The sequence below is a fragment of the Solanum dulcamara genome, chromosome 8, assembly GCF_947179165.1.
Source record: "Solanum dulcamara chromosome 8, daSolDulc1.2, whole genome shotgun sequence".
Taxonomy (NCBI): domain Eukaryota; kingdom Viridiplantae; phylum Streptophyta; class Magnoliopsida; order Solanales; family Solanaceae; genus Solanum; species Solanum dulcamara.
In genome coordinates, this window is record NC_077244.1 from 2,395,861 (window position 1) to 2,418,427 (window position 22,567).

A 22,567-nucleotide genomic window follows, 5' to 3' on the forward strand; every position below is an offset into this window, starting at 1 on the left:
TATCTTTGAGTATATGTTTGACTGTCTGTGGAAACCAACTATGCTTTTTTATTATAAATTGATTTTAAGATTTGAACTTTGATGGTTTTGACTTTTGAAGTTCTTAACGTTGACCTCTAACCATATACATCTTGTCTAATACCGGTTGCGGTTCGATTGAACAACACATACATGCACTAACAATGTAAATAGGTTAACACAAATAGGCTTTTTTATGGAGTAAATTCGGATTGATCAGGACAGTAAGTTTCCAAAGTTGGATGGTTAAAAAAGAAGAAGAAAGTAAGTAGGATCTGGGCTGACAAAAACACACTATCAAGCAGTATTATGCTAGAATATGATTCAAGGACTAAAACAAGAAGTATCTACTTGACAAGTAGTGTAAATTTCTCAAAGCATATTTAATACCAGAAACATTGTTTTACAATGAAACCTCACAATACATAATTGTTGTTGCAGCTAATTTAATTTCATAGTAAGTCAATTTCACTAGAAGCCATTACTACCTATGTTGCTGTACTCATGCCGAATTTTTGGAGGATCTGACACCGTCTAACATTTTTTTTAAGAGTCAGAGCAACATAGATCACCACAATGCACCTTCTTGTTACTCTTTCCCACATGATGTAGCCATCCAAAACCTTTAAATGCCTTTGAAATCTTGACAAGATTAGGCCTTCTCATGCCCAAGTTCATCTTTCCAGCTGAAAACTTCAAGGCTTGTAAACAACAAAGCTGCTGATCATCCATCTCTTGTTCATCCTCATCATGTTCTTTTTTATATCCCTTCAACTCTCCTTTCTTTTTCTTCTTCAAATCACTTTTTGCCTTGTTTTTTGTGGTGTCTATTTCATATTTTTCCCACAACATGTCCATTCCTTCACTATTGTTATGACTAGCATTGTGCCTTTCTTCAAAAAGTTTGCATGCCAATGTCCTTTTCCACTCTTTTTCTTTCCTCATTGAACCATAACCAATTCCCACATTTTCAAGATTTTTGCTAAGTCCATTTCCCACTAGTGCCTCCTCTTGTTTTTCAATGATTTTATCCACTGTCTTCACTTCCACATTATCACTCGAAGTGGTGTTTTCAAATTCATCTACTTCTTTGAAGAAACTTTCCAATGTCTTCTCCTCTATTACATTCTTAGTATTCTCCATTTCAGCTGAATTTTCTCCCAAGTGATCAAGAATAGGGGATTCACTTTCCTCAGCTGATGTATAGTCCAAGAACTCAACATGGTTTTCTTGATCATCAATTTTGGACATGCCAAACACTATTTTGTAGGCTTCAAATTCCTCCAACTCATCTATTACTTCATCATCCTTTTGTGTTAATCCTATTGTGTTGTTGTGGAGAATGAAACTTGGAGAGATGGTAAAAAGGGCAAGGAGCAAAAGGGTAGTTGTGATGAAGAGAGGAGAGAGGAATGAAAGGAGTTTAACAATGTAAGGAGAGAAGAAAATGAAGTAGGAGAAGTAGAGAGGGTGAGAGAGAATAAAAGAACATAAGTAGAAGAATTTTGACTTGACAAATTGAAAATACTGAGGTCTCAACTCTGACATTTTTCTAAAAATCACTAACAACTATTCTTGATTCTTCAATATTTTGTTTTGAGCATCTATAGAATCAACTACTTGATTTATGTTGAGAGAAAAGTTGTAAAATGACTTAATTGAAATCAACACTTTTTTTGGTTGGATTGAAGAAAGGTTGTAACTATCCAAAGGATAAACTCCTGACTTAGTACTAGTCAACTTATGAGATGCCACATAACTTTTAGAAAGAATGTGAAGATAGTGAGGGAAATTAGTATATATAACTTAAATTCATTGAAAATTGGAAGATGGAGAAGAAATGGGGAAGAGGGAGGAGGATTTTGGTTTACTATTTGGTTTTAGGCAGAGAAATGTTTAACTGATTGTGAAAGTAAATAAAGGAATAGAATTGTTGTGTGAGAATCTAAAAAGTAAAGTAATAATAGAGGGAGAGACATCATTTCCTTTGAAACTTTTCTTCTTTAACCACCAAATAATAATTTGCCTAATGGAAGGAGAAACATCATTTCCTTTGGAATGTTTTCTTTTCCTTACCATCAAATAATTTTAATCATAGGTAATCGATATAATTTTTTGACGAAGAGGGTTCGAGAATCAAGTGAATCCCTCAGCCTTATCTGACTCTGCTCATAATAACAACTAATATAAATTTAATTAATTCATGGTGAATCCTCACAATTTCCTAATGAAATATAAAAGAAAATTGATTTTTGATTAAGTAGTTCTTCTTTTGTGACATAAAAAATTATCATTGAAGAGTGTGAAGAGACTAGAGAGGTTAACATAGAGTGTGATTGAGGAGTCCAATTAGATGCAATTTCACATGGAAAACTACTCAAATTCTACTCATTGCATTGCCATATATACCACACCTTTTATTTTCCTTTTCAAAAAGGGTGTCCCACAATGTCTGTTGTTACCATTTTAATTATTCACTTTGACTCTCCCTCTAAGATCTTGCTTGGATTATTTATTTATTTAAATATAATGTTCGTTTTGATGGTTACTTAAATTTTATTGTATTATATTGTAAAATACATTATTAGTTAACAATGAAAAGTTCTATTATTCGTAATAAAATAATGTGGTGTGATCGTGTGGTTACTTTAATTTTTTCTTCTCATTTTGTCTTTACTTATTCTTTAAGGGGTCGTTTGATGTGAAAGATAACATCAAATAATCCGAGATTAAATTATAGTGTCATTTAATTTGTTGTTTGGTTGAGTTCGGGATAATTTATCTCGGGATTAACAATTAGTATCGGGATAAGTTAACCCTCCTCTAGGGTGGTATAGTAATTTCGGGATAATTTATCCCGATATAAAATAAAAAAAATGACAAAAATATCCCTTTAAATACTCTTTATACATCACTTTTCACATTTATATATATTCACATTATTTTTAATATCATGTATAATAAAATTCACAATTTTCACTATTCCTTATTTTTATGATAATTCATTATTCTTTATATTTTTATTAAAAAATTAAACTATAAAAATATAATTTTTATTTATTAATTTATTTGAATAATTCTTGTTTTTATTTATGTTTTGATTTCTCTTCTACTAAATTACATATTTTTAATTATATATATTTTTAGTCACTTGAAAGCTTGTATTTTATATATTAACTAAAATGCATACTTTAGTATTTTACAATTTAAAAGTAATATGTGCTTAAATGAAGTGATATAAATAATAAATCCTCTTTTACTTTAACAAATTTAAGATAAAAATTCTATTTTAAAGCTAAATAAGATGAAGATTTTATTTTTAATACATATGGTACCATCATGGGAATGCACACACAAAAAATATTTAAGATAAATAATATGAAAGTTTATTTTTAAGAAAGAATAACTAAAGTTTGTAAAGAAAATATAAAAGACTAAATAAAGTGAAGGGTATTTTTGTAAACAAACAATTTGTTCTTAAAATTTATACCATGCATATTATTTTAAATACAACAAACCAAACAATCAATCAAAAATAATCTCAACATAACTTATCACATCATAACTAATTTAGCATAACTTATTCCATCATGACTAATCACATCATAACTTGTATTCAAACCAAACGACTACTAATAATCTTATTTTATCATTAACCCTACATTTCTATAGTAGCTCTACCTCGTACGTACCCTACTTCTCTTGTAGATTAATCGTTTAAATTGTTGATACATTATGTAACGATGCAAAACAATACTATTTATCCAAATATTATATTCATTAAAATAATATAGTACGATACGATATAATACAACCTGATATATTATTAAACAATACATAACAACCATCCAAACATGGGTATTACCTTTCTATCAAACACACCCTTTATTATGCTTGTTTTATAGTTATGTTAATTGATATCCAACTTCTAAGGGTGTGTTTGGTATGATTTTCAATTTTTTTAAAAAGTTTGATTCGTTAAAAATTTTGATAAATATTTTTTCTAGAAATTAAAACAAGTTTCTTAAAAAAAATGACTTTCTTAATGGCAATAGAATAAATAAATTCCATAAGTGACATTCCACATTTATTTTATCATTTCCATCTCCAGCCTCCTATAGACTAATTTACATTCAATAATTTTAGAGGCTTTCGCTTCAACATGTCTTCTCTTGTGATCGTCCCTATCTGCACCTCTGCACCCCCGTCCCCCCCCCCACCCACATCCTTACTATCAGTTCACCCTCACCCTTTATAGTGTTTGCTCGAATTGTATATAAATATCTTCGGAGTAATATTTTTTATTTACTAATCAAACACAACAAAATATTGAAGAATAATTCAAAATTGTAGAAGACAAAAATTGATGCATATTATATCAATATATATCTGTCAACTTATTATTTTTCACGAGTTCTTATTTTTTGTGTCTAAATATTTTGATTTTTCGCTTGTGTTCTCACCTTAGTATTTATGAAATCATAAATAATATAAATATTCATATTCTTTGTTGGTTATTCTATATTTTATTCATGTTAAATATAGACGAATTGAATATCCTATTTATTTTTACTCAACCTATTTTTCAATTCTTTCATGGCTAATTCAATCAGTTCATTTTTCACTTCTACAACTAAAGTAATGCAGCAAAATACTTTTTGGTCAACTTCTTTTTTCTTCTTTTTTTTGTTGGAATTTCTAAATTTTGAGTACAAGAAAAAAGAAAAAGAGATCAAAAAGGTCCTTTATTCAAAGGTGATATTTACCCCATGTTATACTACCTATTTCACGGAGCAAGAAATTTAATTGAACTCAATAATTTTAATTATAATTATATATATAGTTTTAGTTTTTAATTAAATATATGCATTGAATTTAAAATTCAATAATTAATATTTAATTTTTTATATTTTAAAATTTAAAATATGTAAATTTAAAATTCCAGCTTCACTCTTATTTTCCAATAAAAGCATCCAACGAACCCATGCAGAAAAAAGTTACCTTCCTTCACTAATTTTTCAATCTTTGTCCCCTATAGGCTATATGATGATCAAAACTTTATGTAATTAGTCAATTACATTTAACATGTATATAATAATTTCTATCTCCTTTCCTAATTATCTATCCAAAAATGATAATAAAGAATATAAAGTGCATAATTACTAGCTAGCTTAGTGCTACGACTAGTTAAAATGTTCACATCAATATCATTAAAGTTAGATTTTTTTTTATTTCTGCATTATTGGACAACCCAATCAAACTGAAAATTTGCCCTTTTAATCTTCTAGATAGATTACTCTTTCTCATCACTATTCATTATTCTCTCTCAACAATTTACGTGAAACCATTTAATTAGGCACAAAATTTAAAATAAGAAATAACTTTTCAAATTTATGATCGAAAATAAATTCTAAATATTTCTCTAACTATAAATCGAATCACTAAGAATAAAAGAAAATTTTTAAAATTAAGTTATTTCTCATAACAAAAAGCTAACATTTTATTTTGGGACAACTAAATAAATGTGACACATAATTGGAAAGAAGTGAGTATTATTTTCTAATGACCCCACCTAAAAAAAACTAAAAAAGAAAGCACTAAAAGCTGGGATGATAACACTTTTGATCCCTAAATGAGTGGTATATTCTGCTTAATTGGTCCTTGTGATATATGACACTACAGATTTAACCTTCAATTAATTAAAATATCTATTTTTATTACCTTCATGTATAAATATTTTACAAGAATTATATTTGTCTCAAATATGAAGTAATTATAATACAGTTTTAACATAACACATGAACAAATAAAAGATGAAACGATTAATACTTATGGTAAAATTTTGAATATTTACAAGCAAAGTGATTAAAAATATACAATTCAATTAGTTGAAGGTTTAATGTGCCTATTCTAATATCATCTATACAAAAACTTAAAAGTTAAAAATTAACAATAATTGAATAATGATTTCAAAACGAGTTGTTTTTAAGATAACAGAACGCCTATTTGCTGCTAGTGTTGTTCCACTTTCTAAATAGAAAGGAAGAGGCCAGTCACCAATAAGGGATTCAATGTTGATTTTGCCGGAGATCAAGAGGAACTTACGCCTTTAAGTTGAGGCCGCCAGTAGCGCAAAACGAGCTAATTCGCGACCAGCCAACTCACAAATGTAAGCGATATACTACAATGTTGATTGGTGTGCTTTGGTGTAATCAGAGACTGAAACAACGAAATATTGTACCCGACATTCTTTCCTCTCATCAGACAGCTATCTCGAGTTCATTTTTGTAGTTTTTAATTTTGGGTGCCAATAAAAGCATAGTTTCCTAGTCATCCTTCTTCTTACATATTACAATACAACCAACCAAAGTAGTTTATACTTGGAAAATTTACATAAACATACTACATTAAGAAAATATTTACTATTTATAGCAATAATATTTTTTTTCACTGAACACTTATAATACAATTATAATACAATTTTAATACATATTAGCGATAATAATTTATAAAACTCATATAATACAAGTTTTATCACATACTTTAATACACTTATAATACATTATGTCAATTTCTTACCAAACAAATATAATATATTTTAAAACACTTATAATACATTTATATTGCATGCATAATTCAATTTTAATACATGGAAGATATATCATAATATTGCTATATATTATTATAAATGATAATAAATAAAAAGTATTACTAAAATCAGTAATTATTTATTAAAAAACGTTTTTCCTAGTAATTTTTCCTTTATACTTCTTCACTAGTCCTACAAGGGAAGTGGGCTTTGAAAATTCTTATCTAGACTAAGCCCTTTTTATGGACAATTCATGAAATGTCCTCATCTTTAACAAAAATGGGCTTTATTTGGGCTGATTCTTTTAGTCCAAAGTTCAGTCCTCCTCGTTTCGGGTCACTCAAATCTCTCCGATTCCGATCAACTTCTCTAGAAGATCGAAATCGAGAATCAATGGATTCACAAGAACAAGTTTCATCTTCGTCTTCCTCAACTTCACCATCATCAGATTGGAAGGAACGGTTTCTTCTTCCGACTTTCTTAGCTGGTACTTTTTACCTCCCACATAAGCCCTAATTTTTTAACTCCATTTACGTTTTTAAATTGATATTTTGAGCTTGTACGTGATTAAATTATCCGAATACAGCGGAAATGAATGAATATATATTTAGAGACGAAGCTAGAATTTCAACTCTATAATTTTAAGTGATAATAACTGGGTTCTGAAGTTAATATTTGTATATATTTAATGAATTCATTGATATAAATACATTGTTTGAGCAAAATCTATCGGATTCGTGCGGTTACTTGATTTAAATACTCGACTTCAAAGTTATTTGAGATGGAGGTGTAATTGATTGATCAATTTAACATGTTTGTTCATATAATTTTTGTTATTTTAATTTTTTTGATGAGTTAATTTTTAAAATTGTAACACTTTTTTTTTGTTTGGAATTTAGGGTTGGCTGGTGGAGGAACTGGTTTGGTGTCAAAGCATCGAAAAGTTCATGGCTTAGCAAACATTTGTGCAACTTATGCAACTAATTTTGCTATTGTTACTACTTTTTATTGCGGTAATCTCACTATTTTATTTGTTATACGTTGAGTCGAATTTGATTTTGGAAATAGTGGATGAAGTTGGAAACACGGTTTGGGGGAGACATGTTGTTTCCAAGATGTTCAAAATGTTAGGCCATGTACTGTGTTGTTTTAGCATTACAGATTTGTTTACTTCTCGCAGCCCTTCCCTTTTTGCAACATTTTCACCCAGCAACACCAAAATGGAAACGGGAAACGGTCAAATATGTCCCTATGATTTGAAATTATCCTCTGTCCACGTTTTGGTTCAAATTATCCCCACCGCTATTTCTGTTGCCAAAATTACCCCTCGATCTAACCATAGCAGATTCCACCTACTGGGCTTCTATATTGTACGATTATCTATTTTTTTTGGTTGATAACTCCGCTCTGTGTTTTTTGGATCAAATTCGGTGACAGTTCTCCACTCATGTCCTTCCAGAGCTGGGTAAGTGATCTTCAAAGGCTTCTCCCCGATCCATTCTTCCCAGCGCTCCTAGTCCAGCTTGTTGTTCTTTCACAACTATTAGAACTAGTTGGTATACCGATTTATGTTGCTATATTGCACATATATTAGATCCCGTGCTCATTAGGAGTCCTTTTATTTTGGTTAGATTTGAGATTTACCGGTTTAGAGAATAAGGAACCCCTAATTACTATTAAAAGGTAAACTATTTAGTGTTAGAATGAACAAACTTGAATGGAGCAGAATACAAAGTATTCAAGCCAACTCCAGCTAACATGGGAGTGATGTTACTTGATTATTTTTATTATAAATTGCTCCTCTATGCCTTTTATAATTTGAAGGCCAATAAGCTGGTATTCTATTCAGATTTCTGCTTCGTGTGTTTGCAGCTATCAAATTCCACATGTGATTTTTACAATCTTTTGTTCATTTCATCTACATTTCTCACATAGTTAATTCTTGAACACTCTACTTTTTTGGTGATGTTAGTAATGGCTTTATCACAAATTTAGCAGTCATCTATTTAGCTGTGCATGTCATGAATAAACTCTTCTTCTTACAGACCATTCTTCATACTCAGTGACATATTCAAAATGTTTATAACAGATTTATCCCACAACAAGTTGATCCACGAAATTTATGCTGTCTTCGTTGCAAGATGGACTCTCATCCTGCAACTCTATTGAAATTCTGGACTTGGGACATTGATTCCACTTAAGATATATCTATTAATTAGAAACCCATGGGTGGATTTTAGTCAAACGAGTCATGATAGCCATATCACTATTTTGGTGCTGTTTGTGTCCATTGGCACATACGACTGAAGTTAATATATGCGCTTCTGTATTTGCCTGGCAGGTGCTCGTGAGTTTGTAAGAGTAAGTAGAACAGGAAAGCCTGATGATCTGCTGAACTCAGCAATTGGAGGTTTTGGTAGTGGTGCTATACTTGGACGTCTGCAAGGTTAAATTTGCAACTCTCTCTCCTCCTCAATTTGTTTGTGTGTGTGCTCCAGCGTATCAAAGGTTCTAGCGGGTATAGGCTAATTTAGACATTGACTAGACACGTGGTCTTTCTTTTTAATGACATCATGTGTTTAGTTATTAAAAAAAGAAGCAGTTATGTTTATAAATAATCAACAAATAGTTCCACTGAGCTAGCCTCTTTGCTAATTTTTCATGGTCATGCTTGCTTACAAATCAGGACAGCTAGATTTTTTCAATACTTCGGAAGAAAGTCTATGAATTAATATATCTCATGCGATTATTCCATTGGGTACCTATTACCTCCCACCAACACAAGTATTGGGTAACTCTGCCCACTAAGGTCAGCTTTAGGTAGAAGGGAAAAGATTGTTATCTCCTGTATTAATGTTAGCAAACTAGAAACAATAAAGATGAAAAAGAAAAAACAATCTTCGAGTCCATAGAATTCATTTTTGTATCCTTAAGGAATTTAATCCCCTTACTGTATCTGAGGTTGTGAATTATTTCCCCGTAGGATAAAACGGACAAACCATTAAAGAAGTAGCGGTACCTCACACTTCGATAATTCCAGCTAACTCAAAAGCCAGAAACAGAATCACATAAAGACACAACGTTGTTTGTAAGAAAATATATGCAGAAGAGGAAGAAATTTCAATGATCACAACTGAGAGGAAGCCTCTCTATTTATAGCGAATAAAGGGTGCGAACTCACCTGTTCAGAACAGATTTATTTGTTCAGAACAGGCATGGTGTCTTTTGGGAAAGGAAATATCTGTTAGGAAGGAACAAGTCCTTTCTGAATCCGCGAATTTCATATTAATTCCGTTGCGCGAATTAATTAATTAATTTCGTTAATTCTAGATCTAATTAATTCAAATTAATTCTATGAATTAATTAATTAATAAATAATTCAGCGGATTAATAATTAATATTAAAGAAAAAGGAAATTAATTAACGAGATTGATAATTAAATTTTGTCTAAAAAATTATCAATCAATCACATTTGAAGCCAAAACCGAAATCGAGCAAACGACGATGGCGACGGCGCAAGGGGCACCCTCTACTTAACCCTTTAAGAGTTAAAGGAAGTGTTTCCTAATATAAGGAAAAAACTTTTCCTTCCTTCTACCAATGAGAACTTTTCGTTTTCCCTTCACTTGGTTCCCCCACATTTTCAAATTCTTATTTCCCATTCACACCTCAGTTAAACCCAACAGAGTTCACCTACTGGGATTTGAATGTGAGACCTCATTGTTCTTCTCCCACCTTATTCACCACTAGGATACATCCTTAGGTGGCAGATGCAATGGGTCTCTTGCTCAATGGATGAATCCAAGCATCAGTAAGTATGCTGAAGATGTTTTGTTAGATCTAGCTTAAAAAATGAGCTAGTTATGCTTATGTTTCTCCACTCGCTTTAGTTTGTGATCCAATGATTAAGGGCAGTATTTCGATTTACCATAGTTTGGTGAACAACAGTTACTCTATGCATTTGTACTTCAACATTCTCGTCATACAACATAACAACTTCCCCCAATCCCAAATTAGTTGGGGTTGACACTGACATTTTTGTGATATCAATTCAAAATAGTTGTTCTCAGCATTTCTACTTGTAAAGTTTACTATGGCTTTGATACTTTTCGAAAAGTCATGTATTTCTTATACCTTTTATCAGTTCAATGCTAGGTTTGTATTTTCATGTAGCAGAAGCTTTGTCCAACTAATCTTCATTCTCATAGCTATGTTAGTAGTTTGCCCATACTTAGGTTTCCGTACTGGATAAATACATGCGCAAAGAGACCAGTTAAGATTGAAGCTTATACTGTGTAATCTGGAAACTGCTCTACGCTAGCCATCTTTACCCTTGTTTATGTTTCGATTTTACATTCATTGGATTTGAAGCCCACAAAGTCGCAATGCCCATCAGAAGCTTTGTGAACTTTATTGCAAGTACTTTCTATGTCGATATGAATATCTATATATTGTTTTTGCAACCCTTTTTACTATTACTGATGCTACTAGTTGAATCCAGTCAGTTTGGATGCAGTTTGAGCTGAAGTTTTTGATGGAAGCATTTCATCTATGCCTTTCAAATCAATGATTTTCAATATGTTTTTCTCAGACGTATTATTCATTGTGCTTGATCACTATAAACCAGATAAATAATTGACCCATCCGGTTGGATGATTAATAGGTGGTCAACTTGGCGCTGCGCGTTATTCTGTCATGTTTGCAGTTGTGGGAACAACAGTTGATTATGCTACTATAAAAGTAAAACCAGCCTTGAGAAGCTACTACGACTCTCTGGTCAATAAGAAAGATGATTGGCTAAAACTTCCCGAGTGGTCGCCTATCCAAGTGCTTGACGAGGAGGCTCTTGCTGCAAAGCGTGCTCGGGAAGAGGAGCTATACAGAAGTGTCCACAATCTGAAGAAAGAATCATGATGGAGAAGCAAAACAGCATATTACTTCCATTTCGATATCCTTTGAGATGAGATCTTTCCTCTGAGACATTTTAGTGCAGTTTCCTGGATGTTACTGGGACAGATAGTAGAAACAGAAAATCGCAAAGCATTTAATGGGTGTTCAACGTTTTTCCGAGCTTTCAATGCAAGTCGAGTCACACTGAAGGAAAGTGCAAATCTAGAATAAATATTTGCTTATGTTATGGCAATATAATGTTACATAAGTGGCAATTACGTACTTTTTGTTAAGTTCTGGCTTTTTTTCTTTTATACAATGTAACAGCTTTTTAGTACAATGCACAATGATATTGACAATCTTATTTATAGGGAACTCCCATTGGGTGTGGGAGGCTATATTGATGGAAACTAATCAAACAGTTTCATTGGAAGAATAGCAACTATAGTTTGAATTTTCATTCATATTCATTTGGCTCTAGTTCACAGGTGAAAGCCAAGTGGCATCCCACCTCAACATCCCAAGGTGTGTCCGCCTACGGTCAGCCCAAGTGATTGAGCTTATGTCATAATTTGTGGATGCCGCGTGGCATGCCACCTCAACACCCCAAGGTGATGTTCACCTAAGGTCGGCACAAGTGATTGAGCTTATACATTCACGCTTTTCAGGTTCCATGCTTGTCATCATCATCATCTAGTAACCTCCTTGTATGTAAGCATTGAAACGGTTCAGCTTATCCCTACGCTCACTTGCAACAGCATGGACGACATCTCCGGTAGACACCCACCATCTGTATCATACTGGTTAGATCAACAAGAATGTGGTTGGTTACCTGGTAAGTGACATGTTCTGTTAGAAAAATTGAAAGAAAGCTTTCGGGCATGAAAAATCATGTTATCAAAGCATGTATATTGTTTAGGGGAACAAAAACAAGTCTTTTCCAACCGTGTTTCATTATTTCCTCGGCATCTTCAACTTTCCCTTCTTTGCATAGTCCATCTGTTAGTATACTGAAGCTGCGCACATTTGGATAAATATTGTGGTTCACCATCCCAGATAACAAAATCTTAACCTTTTCCCACTGACCAATCCTACACAAACCATCAATTATTGAATTATATGTGACTATGTTTGGAGGAATGCCTCTCTGCTTTATCTCGTTCAAAAGAGTGATAGCAACATCTAAGTTTCTATCTTACAAAGGGAACCTATAACAATGGTGTAGACATATATGTCGGGCTTAGTATTTCCTTATTCCATTAACCGGAGCAAACTTAAAGTCTTGTCAGTATGACCCCTTTTGCTAAGTCCATTCATGACTTTATTGGGCTCACAAATCTTCTCTCTCACCAATTTTTTGAACAATTCAATTGCATCTTCAACCTTATTTTCAGCAAAGATTCCTCTTAATAGGGTGTTAAAGGTGACAACACTAAATGGAATGCCATTCTTCAAGTAAATGGGTAACATCGAAAATGCACAATTAGAACGATGCATCAGACAATAACTATTAATCACGATATTCAAGATGAAAACATTAATTGGGATAACCAATTTCTGCATTTCTCGAAAAAGAGAAAGGAGAGCAGTATAATGCTTCATACTTATCATATTCTTAAACAATTTAGAGAAATCGATAAGTAAAGGAAGAGGCTTCATTCTAACCATTTGATTGAAGAGAGTAACAGCATCATCTAAATTGCTACTATTTACACCAATTTTACCCTTTACTGAAATGGATTTTTTGCTAGGGCAGTAAATTTAACCATAAAATTATTAACCACATAGTAGCCAGGTGCACTAAAAATCATAATGATAAATCTCTATATCTGAATAAAGTCAACTCTACAATTCTAAACTGTTTACAGAATTGTCCCAAATTGCAAAATCAACTATTAGTGACTAGTTGCACCAGTTGATGATATGTATGCTCCAGAAATAATGTCTGCTCGATAAAAATACAAAACTGATGTTTCAATTCTTTTATGGCTGAGAAACTGCATCACTTGTTAAGATGCTTTCAATTTTAATCTTGTGCTCATATGTTAATACCTAATCCCTGTTTAAGCTGCCTCCTCTATTCTCCAACTGAGTCCAAAACCAAACTTGTAGCCTTTCTTTTGGTGATCGACCTGAATAAGCGATAAGGAATGCAGTTAGGACTAACTGTGTGAGATCGGATTCCAACAAGTATGAGCATGAAGGGAAAAAATAGTTAAGAGGGGTGTGCCCTTAAATCAAAGAGTTTCATTCCATGCACTAGCTGCCCTAAGAGATTTCTCGGTTATCCGAAGGGAAAAAAACCAAGAATAGGTGAAACTTAGAACATGCGTGCTGTAAAGGAGCTACAACAAGATAAAAAGATCCATATGCCACTTACCTCGGCTGAAAGAATGAAATTAAGACCCATTTTCAAGCGCTCTTCCAAGAAAGCAGCAACACAGCCATTGGAATCAATCTTCCCTCTGAGACGGCAGTGTGATGACGCATAATATTGATTCAGTAAACATTAAAGTCAAGATGTGTCGTGTATTTACGACATTCAGTAAACAGTAAGCCCGAACACCACAGTTATCCAATAACAATAGCATACTGATGTGTCGTGTATTTACGACATTTTCGACGCTCAAAATGGTGGATTAGTGTGCGTTGCAAGCATGTTTTTGTAGATATGATGTGTGTTTTGTTCATTTTGCAGGAAAACTAAGTCGTGCATGAGTGTGGATGATTTTTAAAGAGTTGATGCAGTTTTGCTGAGAACTTGGGACTACGAATGCCACCACGAACCATGGTGCCTTGTACGGGCCGTGATGGCTGGCGTGATACTGATACGAGCAAAGATTCAAGTGCTGAAATTTTGGCTAAGTGGAACTCCACAAGACCCTTCACGGGCTGTGGAGTCCACTATGGGACGTGATCATGACTTGTGGAGGGTTGTTGATTGAAGACTGGAATTGGCTAAGGGAAGTACTATGGACACCAGTACGGGGCGTAGTCAGGACCACGAGGCGTAGTACTCGCCCGTGAAGAAGCAAAGGCCCACACAGTGGTGGAGCTAAGTCAAACACCACGGAGCAGGACCACGGGGCGTGAAGTCTAGTACGGACCATGATGCAGAAGCGTGAACTCCGCCGACTCAAGTTTTTCTAGTTGTTTTAGGAGTAGGTTTTGTACTTCTATAAATACCCGAATTTGTTCTATTTTGAGGGTTACGCGTTTTATTCTTACTTTTGACATATTGTGAACATTGTGAGAGCATACGTATAGATGATTTTCGGTAAGTGTTTGGCATTGTATTGTAGTTTTCTTCGTCTTGTTTTCCTTTTAACGAGTGCACGCATTAAAACCCATCTGTATTCATGACTTGCTTAGGAGAGGGGTAGTGATTAGAAAAAGATAACTACAACAGAGATTTGAAGCATAACCTTCGTCTAAGAACTTGAGTCCGGAAGGAGATAGTTTTCTGAGATCCAAAGCAAGGGTTAGTTGGCAATACACTCTGAGACCAGGAGGAGATGAGTGAAATACATTTAATAGGGTCGAGAGGCATTTAGATGTACATAACTTACTAGATTTTGCAAGCAACGCATTGATACGATATCACGAAGTTGTTTGAATGTTTGATTTGGTAAATTTGGCAGTGCATTTGCTTGACATTTTTCTGGATTTTCTTTTTTGTTCGATTTTTGAGACTATGCAAGTCAAAAATCAATGCTTTAATACATATATAATTTATTATTATAAAAAAAAGTGAGCTCGTAGTAGCAATGAGGTTGGGGACGATGATGAGGGATAGAACGAAATTCTATTTAACACAATTCATTTTATATTTAGTATCATCAAATCTATTTCACCATGGATAAAAAATGGTAGTTAGAAAATGGAGGAGAAGAAGAACAAGAAAAAAAAAATTAAAAATGTATTTTTTTTTAAAAAAGGATCTTCACACGCTCAAAATGGATGAATAACATGCAATGTGCCAAGTCAACACAGAGTGTCAAAATGACACATTGGGACCTTACTTGAGGTGTCTAAAATGAACAAAGCTTAGTTGAGGTGTCTAAGTGAAAGTTGGTGCCAACTTTAGGGGGCCACCGATGAGTTCCGCCAAAGATTAACCATACATGCCCAGAAGTACATGACAACACCATTCCACCAGATGAACAAGTCACTAGAGAGTTAAAACTGATACATAATGATACAAAATAGGATACACAGGGCAACTTTCTGGCCTCGTATCCAGATGACCCCTCCCCTCTATAACTTCAACATTAAGCCTTGGTAACTTCTGAGCTAGCAGCTTACATACTTCAAAACTTACCGCACAATTAGACACCCAAAGGGATCGCATTGTCTCCAACTTTGAAGTATTGGACAACAGAGCCTCATTGTCAAAGTGTAGGATCAAAAATCAAATAACTGAAAAGTCTTTAATCCAGATAACAACAACTATGCAACAGTAAGTTATTCTCCATATGGCTGACCAGCAAATAATTCAGAGAAATTACTCGACACTAATCGTTCAGCTACGTTATTCACTATACACCGAAGCTTATCTATGCTGTTTATTTATCCCTGGCAGTTTTCAGAATCAGCATAACAATGAATAAGTTAGGATTATTGTTCTTCTCTGAGAGACTTCTGCTTTGACAACTAGACAACATGCTCAGAAGGTATTAGGATGATAACCATGAACAACATTTCTATTTTATCACAAATGCAGTTAATGTATCGAGTCTCAAATGTTAAAACACACAAATCTATACAAAAGTAAAACACAAACTAGAACCTACCCACAACTGCTGCAAATTGTGACACTCACTGATGAGCTTGCCAAGACCAGGTATTTGAATGGCAGCATAGCTTAAGTTCAAAGAGGTGAGTTTCGAGTAGACTGGATAAATAGTAGGCTGGCACGGCCTCCCAAACCTCACTCAAGCTTTTGAGTTGATTGCAGCCTGAAAAAGCTTGAGATACGTTGAAGAAACTTCAGAAACATCAACCTGTATGTCAGCAGTGAGGATCCGGTACCATATTCAACCAACTGGGAGGCATAGCGAAGTAGCTATGGAAGTTTCTCGATGGACACAGCACGATTGAGCCGAAGAGTGCTTACATGAGGAGAGCGAGAAACTAGACGCTCCAAAGCTGAGAAGCTGACCCCAGAAGCCGAACAAGGAATGTTAAGTGACAAAAGCGGTGTGCATGGAGCTCTCAGGAAAATGACTTAAGCCAATGGCCACTGAGGTCTTCCAATTCACTTTCTCCCAAGTCCAGTTCACTCAGATTCCTGCAGCAAATTGTGAGTTACATAATTGTAGGTTTTGAGGAGGAGACAAATTGGATAATGAGGAAGCTCACGAGTGGACCGGCAGATCTAGATATTATTACGATCGCTGGTATGTCGGGTTAGGGTAAAACTACTTTGGCGTACAAAGTATACAATGATAAATCAGTTTCTAGTCATTTCGACATTCACGCATGGTGCACAATCCACCAAAATTTCATCGTCTTCCTTTGGTGGCTGATCTGGAAAAGAAAAAGACTTGTTTGGCTTGAAGTTAAAAATAATTTGAGTTCCTTTATTTTCAACAGTGAAGTGGAAGTGATGAAGATTATAGAATTAAGTTATGACCATTTACAATATCACCAAAAGCCATGCTTTCTTTACCTTGCAACTTTCCAGAAGGACAGAAAATTCAGTCAATGTTTTGAAAATGGTACGGTGTGCTGAGGAACAGACCGAGATGATGAGTGCGGAAGAAGTGATGGACGTTTATTTGGATAATTTAATTTACAGTAGCTTGGTAGTTCTTTTCAACGAGATAGGTATATACCCGACTTTCCAACTTCAGGACTTCTGTTTGAGAAAAGCAAGAAATGAAAAGTTATTTGTGCATGACTTTCACGTATGCTTGAGTGCTTGTTCTTTTTTTGATATGGATACAGATGAACCAATACTGTTAGCAGAGGATACAAAGTTAGAGAACTTGAGATGTTTAGATAAACTTGTGGTTTCCTATTCAAAAGATACAAAAGATATTTTCAAAAGGTTTTCCAATCTTCAATTGAGTCTCAAGAAAGCATGGAATTATTCAACAGAGCGATATTGGTTCCCAAAATTGGATGTCTGTAATGAACTAGAATCGCTTACAGTAGGTTTTATAAGTACAAACACAAATGACAATGTAGAGACAAATCAGCCATGGGATTTTCACTTTCCATTGAGTTTAAAAAATTTGTGGTCGTCTGACTTTCCTCAGACATCCAATTCACTATCAACAATAGGGAGACTGCCCAACCTTGAAGAGCTGACCCTTGTTGACTAAATTATCCAGGGAGAAAAATGGAACATGGGGGAGGAAGACACCTTTATGAATCTCAAATTTGTTTAATATGAGCCAACTGACTCTTGCCAAGTGGGAGGTTGGGGAGGAATCCTTTCCCGTGTGTCAGAAATTAGTACACTGGGGATGTCGTAAGCTTGAGGAGATTCTGCCTAGTTTCGGCGATATTTATTCATTAAAATTGAAAGACTTGTAGAGAGCCCTAAACTTGAATATTCCGCTAAGAACATTAAGGAATATGCTGAAGATATTAGGGGAGGGGAAGAGCTTCAGGTCCTTGGCCTGAATAATATCTCGTTATTTAAGCACCATGCGTGAAAAGTAGTGAGCGCTCTTACCTTGGGAAATATGTAAGTATAGATGGAACTTATTACATATTCCATTTAATTTTATGTGGTAGAGTTTGACTAGACACCGAGTTTGAAAAAGGAAGGAACTTCTAGTCTTAAACATGTCATGTCAAATTTGTGGCTATAAAAGCATGTCATTAAAAGTAAAATGAGAAATTTATAATTAAATTATTTTCAATTATAGAAAGGCGTTGTACTATTAAAAACATGCTAAAAAGAAAAAGAGTGCCACATAAAATGGAGTAAGTTCTCTTCTTCTTTTATTCCAATTTCTTCAACCAGTGTAATTTTCTTTGCTGAGGGCGTGTAAGGACAGTGTTTTGAGAAGCGAGAAGCGGAAAAAAGCGACGGGGGCTCGCTTCACAGAAGCGAGAAGCGTGAAGCGAAGCGCATGCTTTTTTCAGAAAAAGCGCTATTTAGTATAAAAATATAAAATATAAAATATAAAATATGCATAGATAAATAATCAAGAACTCAAAAGACTTAGATTAAAAAGTAACTAGATAGTCAATAATCCTCATAAGTAACAACATATAAAGCAAATGCATAACCAAATCACAAAGAGAGCAAAATCCTATTCTTCAACAAGATCCTCAAACTTTTGAAGTGCCATCAACAAGGGTTCTACTTCTACTTGGTCCTCATCTTCTTCCTCATCGGAGGACTCATCAACAAGAGTTCTACTTCTATTTGATTTTGAACATGAACTTGAACCTGTAGCTACTCTTTTTTCCTTGCCCCTTAAAGTACTCCCCCTAAAACCATAAATATTCTCCTCCACACCACTAGCCGTAGCAACTTCACCATAAGTGACTGGCCTGCTGCAGCAGTGTTTTAAGTCAAAAATTGGCCATGAAAGTGGTCTATGGGCTCCACTTTTTGATAAATTCCCTTTATGCAGTTAATTAAACATCCAATAACCATTCTCCACTTCATATCACCAGCCCACTAGCCTTATAAAACAGCTGCAGCAGTATTAAAAAAAAATAAAGCAGCTGCAGTGGGTAATAAAGCAGCCCTTGTTTTGTGTAATAAAGCAGCCCTTGTTTTGTGTAATAAAATCACTATAAAAAATTCAACCAAATTTTTCAGCTCAACAAATTAATTAATATTATATGATAAAATGATTTATGAGAAAGAAAATCATGATACAGATAGAAAAAAACAGAGCATAGCTTAACAAAACAGAGGTCACTGAGAACCCAAATCAAAAAAAAAAGGGCCAAAACATACCAGCAGCTGCGCAGAACTGCACTGCTGGCTGGATAGAAACAGAAAAAGAAGATGAGAAGAAGTGATGAAGAGAAAAAGAGAAGAACATCACAGCAGCAGAAGCTGAATAGAAATAAAAATAGAAAGAGAAAGAGAAGAAGAGAAGAAGAGAAGAAGAAGAGAAGAAAATCTAACCTGGTTGAAGTTTGAACTGACGAAGTCTCGAAGAAGTCACAGCAGCGAATAATTAATTGTAAGTTTACAGATTTGTTCTTTTAAAATAAACCCTAGTGCCGCTTTTAACAAATAAGCGCGCTTTTTTCTCGCTTCAACATGAAGCGCGCTTCTCGCTTCTTCCATGAAGCGCACGCTTTTCTGTTTTCGCTTCGCTTCACGGTATTGAAGCGCTAGTGCCTCGCCTCGCTTCGCTTCACGCTTAAAGCGAGCGCTTTAGCGCTTTTTCACAACACTGTGTAAGGAATACGAGATACAATTTTCTTTGCCAGTACATCAGCCTTAGAGGGCAAAGATAATTCCTCAGACAACTCTGTTGTGGTGAATAAGTACTCTTGTCAAGCTTCCCCCTTTTTTTCTTCATTTTATGTGCTTTATAGTTAAAAACCAGTAGTCTTGCTAAGTATTCCAAAATTTGTTCTTTCAAAATTGTTGTTCTTGTATACTCTCTTTTCTTTTTGGTGTGGCTTAAATTGTTTGTACATCATATATTACTCCTCAAGTCCATCATATAGTACATTATTGCAAATCTTATTGTGTATAAAGCAAATACACTAAAAAAGGGCATTCAAAAAAGAAATGAAGCAGAAAGTAGTACCTATCATCAGTTGCTTCACTTTCAGAACTTCAGTTTCAGGCGTGACCGTGATGAACCTGTTCTGCAAACCACGCATTAATTAAATTGACATCATTTAATGGAATACCTATCTGAGATATACTACTACTCAAATAGATAGAAAATGACAATACAGAAGATAACAAATAGCATTGGAAATGCTATTCCTAAACTTATAATGTGTACACATAAAGGTAACTCACACTATTTATCATATCAAGAGACCAGTAATACCAGATTTTCAAGATAAAGAATAGTGGAAAAACAATCAAATTATCAGAAGTGATGTACCTCCTCGATAAGCCAGCATGAAAACCCAAGCAACGTTTTGATTTTCATTTTTCATCTTCCACAATTGCATTGGATTCCTTCTCATGTGAGGTGATAAACCGAAATTGTATCAAAGTCATAACATAGCCGAATAAACCAAACAAAAGAAATATTCACTTCTTATTATTCGAGTGAAGCTCTGGTATCATGTCAAGGACAGAAGAATTCTCCCTTACAATGTCTACCAAAAAACCAGCGGTAGTTGCATCAAATGAGAAGCCCCTTCCAGCCATTTCCTTCATAAAAGATGTCATTTCACTAATTTTGTTGCACCTGAGAAATCCTTGCAAAATAACATTATAAGTGACATTGTCTGGAGCACAACCGCTGTCTTCCATTTTTCTTAGAATATTTTTAGCTTCATCAAATAACCCTTCAAGACAAAATCCATTTATCATTACAGTGTATGTTCTCACATCGGGAAGCAATCCAAGGAAAGAAAGCTTCTCGAAAACAACATGCGCTTCATTAAGTTTACCATTTTTGCACAATCCGTTAATGACAACACTATAAAATGCATTATTAGTATATTCTCTGCTTCTTTCTAACTTATTAAAGAGTGACATAGCTTCTTCAACAAGTCCGCACTTAAAATAACCATTGAGCAAAGTGACATGAGTGTATATATTAGGCTTGGTCCCCGCAGATAGCATCTCAGCGTAAATTTGTTTTGCTTCACCAGTTCTTCCAACTTCAAATAGACCTTGCAAGATAGTATTGTAGGTAACATTATTGGGTTTTGATCCCTTTTGAGAAATTTCACAAAACAATTGCATGGCCTCATCCACTTTCTTTTTCTTACAGTATCCGTTTATTAGTATGCTATAGGTAAAAATGTCAGGCTCAATGCCCTTATCTATCATGGTATCAAAAATTCTCCTCGCACTATCCACTTGACCACACAAACAATACCCATCCATTATCGCATTGTAGGTGAATATATTAGGCTCTACACCCTTTTCGACCATGAGTTTCATTACTTCCTCCGCATCTTTGACTTTGCCTTCTTTGCACAGTCCATCTGTTAGTATGTTGAAGGTGCGCACATTTGGATAAATATTAAGGTTCACCATCTCAGAGAACAAAATCTTAACCTTTTCCCACTGACCAATCCTACACAAACCATCAATTAATGAACTATATGTGACTACATCTGGAGGAATGCCTCTCTGCTTCATCTCGTTCAATAGAGTGATAGCAGCATCTAAGTTTCTATCTTTGCAAAGGGAATCTATAACAATGCTGTAGATATATATGTCAGGCTTAGTGTTCCCTTGTTCCATTAACTGGAGCAAACTTACAGTTTTTTTAGTATGCCCCCTTTTGCTGAGCCCATTCATGACGGTTGCATACATGACTTCGTTGGGCTCACAAATCTTCTCTCTCACCAATTTTTTGAACAATTCAACTGCATCTTTAATCTTATTTTCAGCAAAGATTCCCCTTATTAGAATGGTAAATGTGACAACACTAAATGGAATGCCATTCTTCAAGTAAACGGGTAACACCGAAAATGCACAATCAGAACGACCCATCAGACAATAACTATTAATCACGATATTCAAGATGAAAACATTAATTGGGATACCCAATTTCTGCATTTCTCGAAAAAGAGAAAGGACAGCAGTGTAATACTTCATACTTATCATATTGTTAAACAATTTAGAGAAATCGACAAGTTTAGGAAGAGGCTTCATTCTAACCATTTGATTGAAGAGAGTAACAGCATCATCTAAACACTCAAAATTGCAACTATTTACGCTAACTTTACCCTTTACTGAAATGGATTTTTTGGTAGGGCAGGAAGAATAAGCTCTGATTGTAAATGCCGAACCAGAAATGGAAGAGATAATACCATTGCGATTGCGCAGAGGAATTCTCCTCATCTTCTTCAATGGCTGCATCTCAGAGTGCCCTAATTTTGCAAAAACACTTTACTAATTAGGTAATTCTCCAATTCAAAACAAACTTTTCATTTCGT

The 22,567-nt window shown here is 34.4% G+C and overlaps 4 protein-coding genes across 10 annotated transcripts; 1 reads left to right on the forward strand and 3 right to left on the reverse strand.

Moving 5' to 3' along the window:
- Window positions 1–284: 284 nt before the first annotated feature.
- LOC129899511 (uncharacterized) lies at window positions 285–1,924 on the reverse strand. The gene has a single exon (XM_055974508.1). It carries the CDS (start codon window positions 1,564–1,566, stop codon window positions 565–567), a length of 1,002 nt encoding a protein of 333 aa, XP_055830483.1. The 5' UTR covers window positions 1,567–1,924; the 3' UTR covers window positions 285–564.
- A 4,921-nt stretch (window positions 1,925–6,845) lies between these two features.
- Window positions 6,846–11,918, forward strand: LOC129900725 (uncharacterized). The gene is made up of 4 exons (XM_055975745.1): window positions 6,846–7,094; window positions 7,507–7,620; window positions 8,949–9,053; window positions 11,271–11,918. Exons 1-4 carry the CDS (start codon window positions 6,866–6,868, stop codon window positions 11,519–11,521), a joined length of 699 nt encoding a protein of 232 aa, XP_055831720.1. The 5' UTR covers window positions 6,846–6,865; the 3' UTR covers window positions 11,522–11,918.
- On the reverse strand, window positions 11,542–13,060 carry LOC129898869 (putative pentatricopeptide repeat-containing protein At1g12700, mitochondrial). Its single transcript, XM_055973579.1, has 4 exons — window positions 12,762–13,060; window positions 12,443–12,588; window positions 12,247–12,346; window positions 11,542–11,719 (listed from the first exon to the last, which is right to left on the reverse strand). Exons 1-4 carry the CDS (start codon window positions 13,058–13,060, stop codon window positions 11,542–11,544), a joined length of 723 nt encoding a protein of 240 aa, XP_055829554.1.
- Window positions 13,061–13,298: 238 nt separating this feature from the next.
- Window positions 13,299–22,567, reverse strand: LOC129901559 (putative pentatricopeptide repeat-containing protein At1g12700, mitochondrial). Of its 7 annotated transcripts, none has more exons than XM_055976788.1 (5): window positions 20,548–22,567; window positions 20,239–20,294; window positions 16,291–16,787; window positions 13,878–13,962; window positions 13,299–13,629 (listed from the first exon to the last, which is right to left on the reverse strand). In XM_055976788.1, the coding sequence occupies exon 1, from the start codon at window positions 22,488–22,490 to the stop codon at window positions 20,700–20,702; it is 1,791 nt and encodes a 596-aa protein (XP_055832763.1). In that variant the 5' UTR covers window positions 22,491–22,567; the 3' UTR covers window positions 13,299–13,629; window positions 13,878–13,962; window positions 16,291–16,787; window positions 20,239–20,294; window positions 20,548–20,699. The 7 variants fall into 7 exon arrangements, with proteins under 7 accessions (XP_055832763.1, XP_055832762.1, XP_055832767.1 ...); XM_055976787.1 differs by having other exon boundaries at window positions 20,239–20,299; XM_055976792.1 differs by lacking the exon at window positions 16,291–16,787.